Source organism: Orbicella faveolata, unplaced genomic scaffold, assembly GCF_042242905.1.
Source record: "Orbicella faveolata isolate gen_17 unplaced genomic scaffold, um_ofav_v1 contig_31, whole genome shotgun sequence".
NCBI classification, from domain to species: domain Eukaryota; kingdom Metazoa; phylum Cnidaria; class Anthozoa; order Scleractinia; family Merulinidae; genus Orbicella; species Orbicella faveolata.
Genome location: NW_028301560.1, coordinates 1 through 14,722, shown reverse-complemented (window position 1 = coordinate 14,722; position 14,722 = coordinate 1). Strand labels below are relative to the sequence as shown.

The following is a 14,722-nucleotide window of genomic DNA, read 5'->3' as shown; positions in this document are numbered from 1 at the left end:
ATTTTGACTGCTTGCCGTTCGCGTGACCCGCGGGACGGTTGAACTTTGCAACCGGGCCTTTCTCGGACTAGACCAGGGGGGATTGGGCAATTTATCGGTTCGATATTTTGCACAGGCCTTCTCGTTCAAAAGCAAGTCAACAACTCACCCAGCGCCAGTCGAGCTTTGAGTGCGTAAATATGCCGTGAGATCTCGTTTCGCTGGCATGCTCTTCCGGGTCTTCTGTTCTCTTCTGCTCAGATGTGCTATGGAAACTAATTCTGGACTGCAACCGGCTGCTATTTATATAGATAGGGGCCTTATCGAGTCACGTCCGTTTTGACACTACGTGCTGTTTCGATTTGACTTCATGGCAAGTGAACGTGACAAGGTATTCTCGGCTATATGGAAAGACAAGTTTGTTGGGAGCCTAGTTTGGAATTTCTAAAGTGTCTTGGAGTTTTGGTGAACGAAGTTTCACCATTTTACGGGCTAAATGTGGTTGTGGCGTGAGCCACCGAGTGTGACGTCATCAGAGGAACTGGTAAGTTAAGCACGTTTTCGACCTTGTTCATATTGCGAAAGAATGTCTTACAGTAAACACCCGCGTATAAGAACCTAGTGATTTAAGAACCTACAGGCTGAAATTGGGCATTTTAATACCCAAATATATAAGAACCTATTTAGGCTGGCAAAGAACAATAGGTTCTTATACAAAAAAAACACTTATTTTGTAGCCAAAATACTGGATTTTAATTGATAGAAATTGTGAAATTTCTGAGAAACACCATGAAAATTATTTGTTGAATTGAAAATCTTTTAAATACAGAGTATAGAATACTGTATAAAATTATACTGGTGTAGCCTTGGGACTTGAATCTGTAGAGTGCCCTGACTTTTGCTCATGTGAAATACACATTACTGCTTGCCTTTTACATTCCAACTGTAACAGTGATACCCAAAGAAAATGTTTGTTCTTTCTGTGTACAGTACAATGCATCTTTATTTCAATACGCAAGAAAATTAATATTTTGTTTCACATTGTATTTGATTATTTTCAAATTGGTTCAATTTTAATTCCCTAAATTGGGTTTTTATTTATTTTTGCTGTTTTTATTTATATATTTATATTGCTGTTAACAATTTACATTATTATCAAATACAACTGTAAATATGGTAGCCTATGATACTGACTTTATTGTTGTTTAAAAAATAAGGCTTGGCATTTTTGCGGTTTAAAATACAAATGTTCAACCATTATGACATACTAGTACTACAGTAGCTCTCTGAATGGTATCACTATGACAACTCCTACAAATAAGAACCTACTAAGAACCTAATCAGCCTGAGTTCGGAAAAACTACCCCAAAATATAAGAACCCATTCAGCCTGAACCCAAAAATTCTAGGTTCTTATACGTGGGTGTTTACTGTATTTTCAGTCACACGGTCACTAACATGGCAAGAACAGAACAGAATAGAACATTCGAGCAGTTATGGCAAAAATTAAGTTAAGGGCTTGAGAATGTATAACAGGTGTGATTAATGAATGAATTAAACCAACGCAGGTCTAATACACGCCACTGTAAAGTGTACTAGATTTTATGCGGTCTGTCTTTACAAATCCAAGAAAAAGCTCGTACTTCATTAATTAAGATTGAATGGTGAAAAAAAAAAATCCTGAACGCAGCAAAGTTACTTCTAACCTTAATTTGTACATTAGGATTAGTCTTTTTCGATTCTTTTGCTGATCTGTAATTGTTTATTCCAAGGGGGGTTCTCACGGTATACGTGGGTGTTTATTATGACTCTATCGGTATTAGCATGCTTAGACATCGGAACACCAGACCAAAGAGGGCAATTGTTTTGCCGTGACAGCTTTGATTGGATTTTAAGCTAAGTAATGGTTTATTTTATTTCAACGTTTTTTTGTTCTTGTTCTGCACAGAACCATTCACAAGGCAGCTTCAGTCAGCTAATACCCTGTAGATGTCACGCTGAATGCAACCCTGCTGGAAGCTTGGAAATACACACAGGAGTGTAAAGTGCAATTGAATTAAGTCATTGTACGTACAGCATAAATTCCCAGTTTCTTTCTTGCTGTACATCGCAACCGAAAAAACTTGTCGAATTAACCCAATCATTACTGTAAACAGCTCCATAAATGCTCCTATCTCCGAGACTTCACAAAAAATAACTCTTGCACGCCTTGCGTGCCTATGTTTTTTTACGTTATAAATAACCCTCTACTCCTTAGACTGCCATCTGTGAATTTTCGCCGGGGAAATAGAACAGATTCGTATTGCCGGTATTGGACTGGAAAAAGCTTGCAATGGAGGCTCATGCGACTCCCCACATTAGCCTCAGTTGCAAGCTAGTTTCAGTCCAATACCGCTAATACGAATATGGTTTATTGTCTTGTAAAGATCTGCTCATTGAAAGCATAAGAATGTGACCACGCGGCCAAGTTTCCAATTTCTTTTTTGAGATGCACACGGACTGCAGGACTCGTTTCAAATCAAGCTACATACCAAGACCTGAGAAATAGAGCTATAGTTGAGGGGTATACCTCATATGAATTTTGAGCGCTGATATGCGTTGGAAGTTTTTCAGTTGGACAGTGTGAACACAGGCAGAGTCTTTATTGGCTGATTTGGGAGGGAAAACCTGCCGTTCGCATTAGGGGTACCTTGGTTAAAGCAGCTGCGTTCAAAGTATTGCTATTCATCTCAAAATAAGTGTGGCCTAGGGCTTGTTACTAGAAACAATTGGCACAGATTTCAGTTTTACAAGATTCTCTGATAAGATAATCCCAATTTTCCCAGAGGATTCTTTCCAATGTCAATTTTCTCAGATTCTCAATAAACTTTCTCAACCTTTGAGGAATTTTCCCTGAGCACTTAAATGGGACAGATTCCAGACTGCAAGATTTTCAAGTCACTAAAAAATTTATTGTCAATAACAAATTCTAAGAGTTACAATGCAACATATGTTAACATATTAACATAACAAGACTAAAAGAGACAATTATATCCTCAATGTTATGAGAAATTGGATCTTGATAACAATCTACCAATATCATCTCATGCAAAATGGCAGTTAATCAACCGCAAAAATTCTTATAACACTGGACACTTCTCTAAGCTTGTGTCCAGATTCTCTGATAAAAAAAAATTGTTCCTCCTCCGACAACATGTAATTTCAGTTTCCTACCGCCTATCTTTGTCCCACCAAATGTAGTTCAGATGAAAGATGTTTTAAGTCAAATTACAGTCTCACAATAAAATTCCAGGCATCAACTTGCACAGTCTTAACAATCAGGCCAATATTTTTGTCCACACCAAGAGAATTTGCTAGTCAATCATGTCATACGTTGGCCTGATAAAATCATTGTGTGACTGATAACAAAACCTCTTTGATTTCACTAAAGCCCAAGTTCTCATAACACAGGAAATTCCTGCAAGCTTTTATCCACATTCTCTGATAAAAAATAATTTTCCAATAATATTTGACATTCTCTGATAAAAAAGTGATTTTCCAATAACATTTCACCAAAACATTCCAAACATCAATGTCTCCTTCTTTTAAAACTATGCTGCAAGTGATTTTCAAAAGACTAAAAAAGATCAATCGTCAGTGTTATGAGAAATTGGATCTTGATAACAATCTACCAATATCATCTCATGCAAAATGGCAGTTAATCAACCGCAAAAATTCTTATAACACTGGACACTTCTCTAAGCTTGTGTCCAGATTCTCTGATAAAAAAAAATTGTTCCTCCTCCGACAACATGTAATTTCAGTTTCCTACCGCCTATCTTTGTCCCACCAAATGTAGTTCAGATGAAAGATGTTTTAAGTCAAATTACAGTCTCACAATAAAATTCCAGGCATCAACTTGCACAGTCTTAACAATCAGGCCAATATTTTTGTCCACACCAAGAGAATTTGCTAGTCAATCATGTCATACGTTGGCCTGATAAAATCATTGTGTGACTGATAACAAAACCTCTGATTTCACTAAAGCCCAAGTTCTCATAACACAGGAAATTCCTGCAAGCTTTTATCCACATTCTCTGATAAAAAATAATTTTCCAATAATATTTGACATTCTCTGATAAAAACATAATTTTCCAATAACATTTCACCAAAACATTCCAAACATCAATGTCTCCTTCTTTTAAAACTATGCTGCGAGTGATTTTCAAAAGACTAAAAAAGATCAATCGTCAGTGTTATGAGAAATTGGATCTTGATAACAATCTACCAATATCATCTCATGCAAAATGGCAGTTAATCAACCGCAAAAATTCTTATAACACTGGACACTTCTCTAAGCTTGTGTCCAGATTCTCTGATAAAAAAAAATTGTTCCTCCTCCGACAACATGTAATTTCAGTTTCCTACCGCCTATCTTTGTCCCACCAAATGTAGTTCAGATGAAAGATGTTTTAAGTCAAATTACAGTCTCACAATAAAATTCCAGGCATCAACTTGCACAGTCTTAACAATCAGGCCAATATTTTTGTCCACACCAAGAGAATTTGCTAGTCAATCATGTCATACGTTGGCCTGATAAAATCATTGTGTGACTGATAACAAAACCTCTTTGATTTCACTAAAGCCCAAGTTCTCATAACACAGGAAATTCCTGCAAGCTTTTATCCACATTCTCTGATAAAAAATAATTTTCCAATAATATTTGACATTCTCTGATAAAAAAGTGATTTTCCAATAACATTTCACCAAAACATTCCAAACATCAATGTCTCCTTCTTTTAAAACTATGCTGCAAGTGATTTTCAAAAGACTAAAAAAGATCAATCGTCAGTGTTATGAGAAATTGGATCTTGATAACAATCTACCAATATCATCTCATGCAAAATGGCAGTTAATCAACCGCAAAAATTCTTATAACACTGGACACTTCTCTAAGCTTGTGTCCAGATTCTCTGATAAAAAAAAATTGTTCCTCCTCCGACAACATGTAATTTCAGTTTCCTACCGCCTATCTTTGTCCCACCAAATGTAGTTCAGATGAAAGATGTTTTAAGTCAAATTACAGTCTCACAATAAAATTCCAGGCATCAACTTGCACAGTCTTAACAATCAGGCCAATATTTTTGTCCACACCAAGAGAATTTGCTAGTCAATCATGTCATACGTTGGCCTGATAAAATCATTGTGTGACTGATAACAAAACCTCTGATTTCACTAAAGCCCAAGTTCTCATAACACAGGAAATTCCTGCAAGCTTTTATCCACATTCTCTGATAAAAAATAATTTTCCAATAATATTTGACATTCTCTGATAAAAACATAATTTTCCAATAACATTTCACCAAAACATTCCAAACATCAATGTCTCCTTCTTTTAAAACTATGCTGCGAGTGATTTTCAAAAGACTAAAAAAGATCAATCGTCAGTGTTATGAGAAATTGGATCTTGATAACAATCTACCAATATCATCTCATGCAAAATGGCAGTTAATCAACCGCAAAAATTCTTATAACACTGGACACTTCTCTAAGCTTGTGTCCAGATTCTCTGATAAAAAAAAATTGTTCCTCCTCCGACAACATGTAATTTCAGTTTCCTACCGCCTATCTTTGTCCCACCAAATGTAGTTCAGATGAAAGATGTTTTAAGTCAAATTACAGTCTCACAATAAAATTCCAGGCATCAACTTGCACAGTCTTAACAATCAGGCCAATATTTTTGTCCACACCAAGAGAATTTGCTAGTCAATCATGTCATACGTTGGCCTGATAAAATCATTGTGTGACTGATAACAAAACCTCTTTGATTTCACTAAAGCCCAAGTTCTCATAACACAGGAAATTCCTGCAAGCTTTTATCCACATTCTCTGATAAAAAATAATTTTCCAATAATATTTGACATTCTCTGATAAAAAAGTGATTTTCCAATAACATTTCACCAAAACATTCCAAACATCAATGTCTCCTTCTTTTAAAACTATGCTGCAAGTGATTTTCAAAAGACTAAAAAAGATCAATCGTCAGTGTTATGAGAAATTGGATCTTGATAACAATCTACCAATATCATCTCATGCAAAATGGCAGTTAATCAACCGCAAAAATTCTTATAACACTGGACACTTCTCTAAGCTTGTGTCCAGATTCTCTGATAAAAAAAAATTGTTCCTCCTCCGACAACATGTAATTTCAGTTTCCTACCGCCTATCTTTGTCCCACCAAATGTAGTTCAGATGAAAGATGTTTTAAGTCAAATTACAGTCTCACAATAAAATTCCAGGCATCAACTTGCACAGTCTTAACAATCAGGCCAATATTTTTGTCCACACCAAGAGAATTTGCTAGTCAATCATGTCATACGTTGGCCTGATAAAATCATTGTGTGACTGATAACAAAACCTCTGATTTCACTAAAGCCCAAGTTCTCATAACACAGGAAATTCCTGCAAGCTTTTATCCACATTCTCTGATAAAAAATAATTTTCCAATAATATTTGACATTCTCTGATAAAAACATAATTTTCCAATAACATTTCACCAAAACATTCCAAACATCAATGTCTCCTTCTTTTAAAACTATGCTGCGAGTGATTTTCAAAAGACTAAAAAAGATCAATCGTCAGTGTTATGAGAAATTGGATCTTGATAACAATCTACCAATATCATCTCATGCAAAATGGCAGTTAATCAACCGCAAAAATTCTTATAACACTGGACACTTCTCTAAGCTTGTGTCCAGATTCTCTGATAAAAAAAAATTGTTCCTCCTCCGACAACATGTAATTTCAGTTTCCTACCGCCTATCTTTGTCCCACCAAATGTAGTTCAGATGAAAGATGTTTTAAGTCAAATTACAGTCTCACAATAAAATTCCAGGCATCAACTTGCACAGTCTTAACAATCAGGCCAATATTTTTGTCCACACCAAGAGAATTTGCTAGTCAATCATGTCATACGTTGGCCTGATAAAATCATTGTGTGACTGATAACAAAACCTCTTTGATTTCACTAAAGCCCAAGTTCTCATAACACAGGAAATTCCTGCAAGCTTTTATCCACATTCTCTGATAAAAAATAATTTTCCAATAATATTTGACATTCTCTGATAAAAAAGTGATTTTCCAATAACATTTCACCAAAACATTCCAAACATCAATGTCTCCTTCTTTTAAAACTATGCTGCAAGTGATTTTCAAAAGACTAAAAAAGATCAATCGTCAGTGTTATGAGAAATTGGATCTTGATAACAATCTACCAATATCATCTCATGCAAAATGGCAGTTAATCAACCGCAAAAATTCTTATAACACTGGACACTTCTCTAAGCTTGTGTCCAGATTCTCTGATAAAAAAAAATTGTTCCTCCTCCGACAACATGTAATTTCAGTTTCCTACCGCCTATCTTTGTCCCACCAAATGTAGTTCAGATGAAAGATGTTTTAAGTCAAATTACAGTCTCACAATAAAATTCCAGGCATCAACTTGCACAGTCTTAACAATCAGGCCAATATTTTTGTCCACACCAAGAGAATTTGCTAGTCAATCATGTCATACGTTGGCCTGATAAAATCATTGTGTGACTGATAACAAAACCTCTTTGATTTCACTAAAGCCCAAGTTCTCATAACACAGGAAATTCCTGCAAGCTTTTATCCACATTCTCTGATAAAAAAATAATTTTCCAATAATATTTGACATTCTCTGATAAAAAAAATAATTTTCCAATAACATTTCACCAAAACATTCCAAACATCAATGTCTATGCTTGTTTTAAAACTATGCTGCGAGTGATTTTCAAAAGACTAAAAAAGATCAATCGTCGGTGTTATGAGAAATTGGATCTTGATAACAATCTACCAATATCATCTCATGCAAAATGGCAGTTAATCAACCGCAAGTTCTCATAGCACTGGTCATTTGTTTACAATGCTTTTCGTTGGATTCTTTGTCAAAAAAAATAGTTTTTCAATGTTATGAGAAACTGGCGGTTGATAACAAAATTATATTGAACTGTGCACTAGAAGCAATGAAGTTAAAAGTTCAAACTGTTCAGTGGCTAGTCATCTGTTAAGGATTTGTGAATGGATCGCAAGCTGTTATTCAAACGATAAAGTCCCGGTTTATTCCTGACAGGTGTCATGCTTACGGGCACGAGACAATTGACATCTTCGATCCATTGTTCGCCATCTAGTTCAAGTTTGAAGTAGTTCTTGTAGGCTTTGTACCAAATCAGGGAGACCTTACCATTAGCTAGAAAAGAATGCACCTGGCCAATCAGAATTTTGGGACTTCTTAGTGTGCTGTCTTCTTCAATCAACCCTACAAATTGGGCCGGCTTTATGTTGGTAGCCGCTGGTGGTTGCACATTAGGAGTGTTGGTACCTGTGGTCTCTGCCATATCTGGATTGGAGATGATTTCCTGGGCATATTCTCTGGCTACACGTACAGCACATTCTTTCCGTTCATTTGCCGTTCGTCGGTCGTATGTTTTCTCAGCCTGTTCCCTTGAATGGCCTAAGGCAGAAGCCAGTGAAGCTTTGAGGGCATCTGAAGTGTCGCTATGTAAAAATTAAACACATTGCATCAGGCATTGATTTTCTAACGTGCACTCTAGGAAGTGTTTGTTCCGTGATCTAGTGTTTTTCATGCATCTGTCCTAGCATCATATCATTGTTTACTTTGACAATGTTATGATGAAATTATTCATCTATTTTATTTATTGTAAAACACTAGACTGCATAGCGATTTCGAGAGAGAAAGAGAAACTCTAGTTTTGATACCTGTTATGATGAAACTCTCCCACTCTAAACAGAAATGCTACACTTCCTTCCTGTTGTAACATTTAACTCTGGTTTAGCTAGCATAGTGCTTGTTTCCCTGTTGGAAGGCCCAACATGTCTGTTGTGCAGTATTAACCCATTGACTCCTGTGCCAGGCATAACCGGCCGTGCGAAAACCCACCACCAATTTCCTGTGCCAGCCATAACCGGCCATAATAATATTTTAGCCCGTCATTCATTCAAATTTAAATAAATGATGTCTTGAAACCTAATCTTGTAATTTGTAATTTCATTTGCATGTAAGGTGCGTGGACACTGCGTGTAATGTGCATGTAGTACACTCGCTTAACGCACGCGTAATGCTGCAGTCCCTTTGACCGGTACTGTAGCTATAGATAAAGAAGTCAACTATTCAAGACTTACTCTTTTCCATAAGCCCAGGTCACAAATGAACTTCGAATCATGTTGACGGAGACCACAGTTCCTGTCAGTTTGTGGAAAAGGTTCTTAATGTGCGCTGAAAAGGAGGAGCTGGTGAACCTTGCTCCGTTTCTGTTCTGCAAGGAAGGAAAAAAAAGCCAAGTTAGGGTGAGTCTTGTTATTTGTTCACCCCATAGAGAATGAGTGTAAGAGCAAATCACCCCTGCAGGGTTGAAGAAATGCTGACATTCACCCCTAAACCGTGAAAGGTTCATTCCCGTAGAATGAAGAATCAGGTAAATTCACCCTGTCTAGCCTGCCTAAAATGTTTATTTCAACTAAACCACCCCACAACTGAAAAGGAAAGTTCAACTCTGGGACAGTCTACCCCAACAGAACCCAAAAAACATTCCTGGATCAAATTTGGCAGGGTGATTGACCTTTTTTTCAAGTCACCAACTTTTGTTTTGGGGGTGAATGTGTGGTTTTCCAAGGTGACTGAAAGATTGTTGAAGATAATTCCCAGAAACTTGGGAAGAGTTAGTCCAAAAGTAGGGTTAGGGTTTGACTTGACGCTAGAATTTGGGGTGAATTTGTCCTGCTAGTCACCCCAAATGGAATGACAATAAGTTACTGCATTACAGCTTGAAGATTATGTCCTTACCAGAAGCAAGATGTCACCACTTTCCTTGCCAACCAATTGTGGACGGTGATTGTTCACAAAGTCCAGCAGTATTGTGCACAATTCATGATCTGCCTGTGGTCAGAAGAAATAGTGTGACATGGCTTAGTTTCTTTTCAGTACAACATCTCAGGAAGTATCATAATATCACAGTATCATAATCACAGATCTTGGCAAATTCAAGCCTTGGCACCAAGAACAAAACTCCTCGCACCCTCCATATGGTCAGTGACCATATAGGATTATGCAACAACCACTGGATAATTGCACAAGAAAAGCCCACTATTAGCTAGTCTGCTGCCATGATTAATAGGAAGATAGGAGACCGATCAAAATATGTAAAAGTGTTAATTAAGTCATTCTGCTGCTGTGTCTTACCTTCAAAGTCAGCTCCTGGCGGCCAAAGAACTTTGCAGTTTTATAGTTGTGGAAGTAAAGTGTGACCTCTTCTGAATCCTTCACCAGGAGGACATTTCTGTCTTTGACTTGATTAGGATGAAATTGCTGCCAGTTTCTTTGAATCTCCAGGGTACGAACCTCGACACCCCGGCCTGGAGGGATGAAAACGTACAAGGCCAAAATAACCAGGTCACAACATTCGCGTGCCTTCTCCCGTTTGTTGACAGCCATCTCAAAATAATCTCTCTGCACACTGCAAGCGTTGACAATCTGCTCCCTGCAAAATGTTGTATCATGATATTAGCCTGCACATATCCATAGGTTTTAGTCGTGGATACACCAAGGGTAGAAATGACTATTGTTAGGGGTTGGAAAATGCAAATTTGTCACTCACACAGATGTACGATACTGGTCAAAGGGATTGGGGGGCCTTCAGCACGCGAAATGCGTGTAGTCTGCGTGTAGTATTTGTGGACAGTGCGTGTAAGGTAGGTGTAATTACACGTGTGTCAAAGTTACTGATCATAAGAAGATGGATTTTCACCCATCGCAGGGCAGTGAAATAATCTGACTTGGGCTTACCAGTCAAGCCAACGGTTCAGAACCGTCAGCTCTTCCTTGGTCTGGGGACGTTCCAAATCGCCTTGACGCTGGAGAAGTGTGGCCTGAGTTCTCAGCTGCTTGATGACAGAAATGTCCCGGTACTCTGGAGCGCTGTCCCGGTGGAGGAATTTGACCGCATACAATAGCGAAGAGCAGTGATTTGATATGGTTGCTGGTGACAGGTTCCTGTGTTCCTGCAAAAGAGAAAAAACCTTACACTATTTATCAAGATTCACGAAATAGCACTAAACAGTCAAAAACAATAATTAACACAAGTTGTAGATATCACTTTTTAGAATTGACATTCTGAGCCAGTTTCAGGAAAACAAATTCTGCAGTCAAGGAGATGTGTTCATACATAACATAACTTGATATAGCCTGAAACACAACTATATCTGGTAAAATTATGGTAGTTTACAAATGGGTTTTAAAACTAAGAACATGGATAAGCAAGCCAAAAAGATTTGACATGTCCACAACATCCAACATGGCCGCTGAGTTCGACCCAGTACCCGCGCAAACGTCAAAAAAAATCTATTACGTCACCTTAAGATAGTCCAGATAAGATTCCAAGAGTGCTCCACGAAGGAAAACGTTTGGTTGTAATTCCACTCGGAGGCGAGTCCTTAAAAATCCTAGGAAACCTGAGGGCATGAAAAAGGACAAGTTTGAACATAAATAAAGACAGCAATAATCAGATGGTTAAAAGAATTCTCTCTGAACTTGGGAAATAACTCACACAACATCCTCTCCTGTGCTTTCTGGTACGTGGAGATTGCCAATGGTTTCGCTTGTCTCTCCAGGTTGACTTGACGGGTGAAAAAACGTTTGACTTCCCGTAGAAAGTTTTTCATTTCTCCCGGCAATTCTTTCTGGTCGAGGGCATATGATTGTTTCGGGACTTTGCTGATAGGAATATTGGCTGTGTGAGCTGCAATTTCTTGGCCTTGTTGTCGTTCTTCTGCGGATCTTTGTTCTTCTCGTTCATCATCATCATCATCTCCTTCTTCTTGTTCTTGTTCTTCTTGTTCTTCTTCTACTACTACTCGTTCATCTTCTTCTTGTCGTTCGTCGTCGTCCTCTGGCTGGTCTTGTTGCTGGAAGGATATTTGATGTGTACCCGTGCAGAATTTCTTGGTCGGAGAAAGCTGAACGAATTCTGCGTTTTCGGATTCATCTGAGCTTGATTCGTCGGAGGAAGATAGACGGTAGGAAACTATTGAGTGCATGTTGGGAGGAGGAGGAAGAATCAGTTGCAGCTGGTCGAAGGTGGAGGTAGGAAATGGCGTTATTCGACGTGGCAGTCTCAGTGCAATTCGAGTAAACATGAAACAAGGGCCCATTGAAGGGGAGTCTGGGGCCTAGGACCGAGGAGGGCTGGTAAGTAGCGTAAGAGGCCAACTTCGAAGGCCTATAGAGAGGGTGGGTTTGCATGGATGAGATTAACAAACTGTGCGATTCCTTGTAGAGGACACAGAGTTCGCGCTGGAGTCAGTGTGGAGTTTGTGCATAGAGTGGCAAGGTTTGAAAATGGGGTCCGAAGTTGTGGTAGTAGCTAGGGTGTTTGGAAGTGAGCCTGCCCTGTTTGAAGTCAGCCAGCGGTAATTCAAGATGTCGGCGAGAACAGCTGAGCTGCAGGTGAGGCAGGATTTCTTATTTAGGCTAACTGGAGTGATCTTTAGGCTAAGCGGAGTGATATATGTATTCAGGCTAGGCAGAGTGATATGACATTCGGGCGGATTTGAGGAGAAAGAGTCACATTGCTCGGCATACTACGTTGGGTGACTAGTTCGCCGTTAATGAAATCTCAGTAACTGGGAAATATTCTCTCCGTATAATATATTGGGTGACTACTTGGACGTTAATGAAATTTCAGTAACTGCGAAATATTCTCCCTGTATAATTTATTGAGTGGCTTTGTTGCGAAATGTTATGGCTATCTATAGACTGAGTAGAATAATTGGCAATTTTGCATTTGTCAAAGTACCCAACCGCAAGCAAACAGCAGTGAAACTAAGCGATTTTGATACTTTCGTGATATATCAAACTATTCTTCTTCGTTACATGATACTGAGATTTGAGAATGAGAGTGATGCATTTTGTGATAACTTGCTATTCTGAGGTATACCTTTCCATGCTATACGCCTGAGGATTTGAGTGATACTTTGATATCTCAATTTACCACTTTCTCAGCAACTATCATGATAATCAACTTCTGTATTTTAGACATTCAATGTATATTCTAGGCTTTTATTTTTTGACAGGACCCTCCTGAAAACCACCTCTAGGTGATTGGAGGCCTGCTGTTAAAAGTATTAGTTTATTATTATGTATTATTAGTGATGATATTTTGATATTTGACATGCACAATGCGACCCAATTTTTTTTATCCGTGACAAAATTTCCTTTTATCCGCGACAAAATTCCTCTTTATCCGTGAGAAAAATTGTTTTTATCCCTGACAAAATTGCTCTGCGTCCGTGACAAAAAAACTGCCAATTTGCCAAGGACAATTCAATACGCCTAACAAGCCGTGTCTTCAATCCATCGATCTTTATTGGTACTCCCTCTGGCTAAAGCTAAACATTACAAAGTTCACTGGAGATATTTCAAGTGAAAATCACAGCTAATAAGATCAGCATTAAATAGGAATAAAATACAGTTCATCTCTATGCCACGAAGGAAGTCTAAAATAGTTCATAGCACTACTTTACAGGTCAATTGGAAAACAACACAACTGCTAATAAGAACATAAGTAACTAATCAGCTTTGACTAGATCGCTCTTGACTGATTCCTTGAAGTCTGAAATAGAGGTTTTCAAATTCTCACTAATTGAGCTCCATACTTTGGCAAAGCAATCTTTGCTTACACCACGAGTGCCGTAATAATCTAGTTTTCCGTCAAGTATCAAAGGCTTTACTGAGATCTGCTCGCTTTCAATGACTTTATTGTTCTCCAAAAATTCTAATGATCTCTCATGCGAGGTACTGACATTGGCGAGGAAATTGTTAAAAGCATTGGCCACCCACTTAGGATGATCAATTTCAACAAGCAATTTGCTGGGAGCAGAGCTCTCAATTCTAAGAAAACGACAAACTACACGTTCATTTCATCAACAAGTCGACCGACTGGCAATAACGATATCTACAATGACTCTTGTTTTCTTACCCCTAGTTGAGTTTTCTGAAAGTCGCTTGTCTGTCCGGGGTAGAAAAAGAAAAAACAACAACAACAACAACCCACAAGCCGAAAAAGGCCCGACCGGCGAAACCTTACGTTACTTTTTTCTTGACTGTTTTTCTAGGCTCCATACCTAATACAAGTAGCAGGAGAGAGAGTTCAACGTGTCAATTGTCTGCCTGGAGAGGACGGCTGGAGGATGAACTATCAGCGGTTGACCCCGACTTCGAGGCTGCTTCTGTCCAACGCTTCAGGATGTCCAGCTCCGTGCCTGCATTTTCATCTGTGGAGGCCAGATAGAAAGACCAGTGATTGCCAGGTGGCACCAACTTTCGGAGGGCTATCAGAGCGGCCAATTTGGCTTCCAGGTTCGGTTGCTTGTTTACGACCTTGGCAACAGTGCGCAAGTGATTCCAAAACTCCGAGTGGCCAGTCCTTAGCTGGACGCACAATAGGCGCGGGGTAATTTCGGCCAGGTCACCGATGTTGCGCATGCAGTTCAGTCGGTTCTCGCCACATTTGACTAGGGCACGCAGCAGGTTCCGAACATCCAGGTCATGTTTCTGGCTTTCGTCCGCTGACAGAGTGGTCGGGGCCTTCGAAAGTCGGCAGATCTTGGCAATGGCCGGACAACAACAGAGCAGTAGATTCAGGCGTTCGTTTTTGGTGGACAGACATTTG

At 38.8% G+C, this 14,722-nt stretch overlaps 2 protein-coding genes and 1 long non-coding RNA gene across 3 annotated transcripts; 2 read left to right on the top strand and 1 right to left on the bottom strand.

Moving 5' to 3' along the window:
• Positions 1–4: 4 nt before the first annotated feature.
• On the top strand, positions 5–7,693 carry LOC110065984 (uncharacterized). The gene is made up of 2 exons (XR_002298484.2): positions 5–523; positions 1,927–7,693. It is a non-coding gene; the product is annotated as an uncharacterized LOC110065984 (long non-coding RNA).
• On the bottom strand, positions 2,908–12,246 carry LOC149105934 (uncharacterized). Its single transcript, XM_089298886.1, has 7 exons — positions 11,600–12,246; positions 11,407–11,504; positions 10,840–11,054; positions 10,237–10,534; positions 9,841–9,933; positions 9,180–9,313; positions 2,908–8,534 (listed from the first exon to the last, which is right to left on the bottom strand). Exons 1-7 carry the CDS (start codon positions 12,201–12,203, stop codon positions 8,033–8,035), a joined length of 1,944 nt encoding a protein of 647 aa, XP_089155012.1. The 5' UTR covers positions 12,204–12,246; the 3' UTR covers positions 2,908–8,032.
• On the top strand, positions 12,232–14,711 carry LOC149105933 (uncharacterized). The gene is made up of 2 exons (XM_089298887.1): positions 12,232–12,498; positions 14,166–14,711. Exons 1-2 carry the CDS (start codon positions 12,472–12,474, stop codon positions 14,505–14,507), a joined length of 369 nt encoding a protein of 122 aa, XP_089155013.1. The 5' UTR covers positions 12,232–12,471; the 3' UTR covers positions 14,508–14,711.
• Positions 14,712–14,722: the final 11 nt, after the last annotated feature.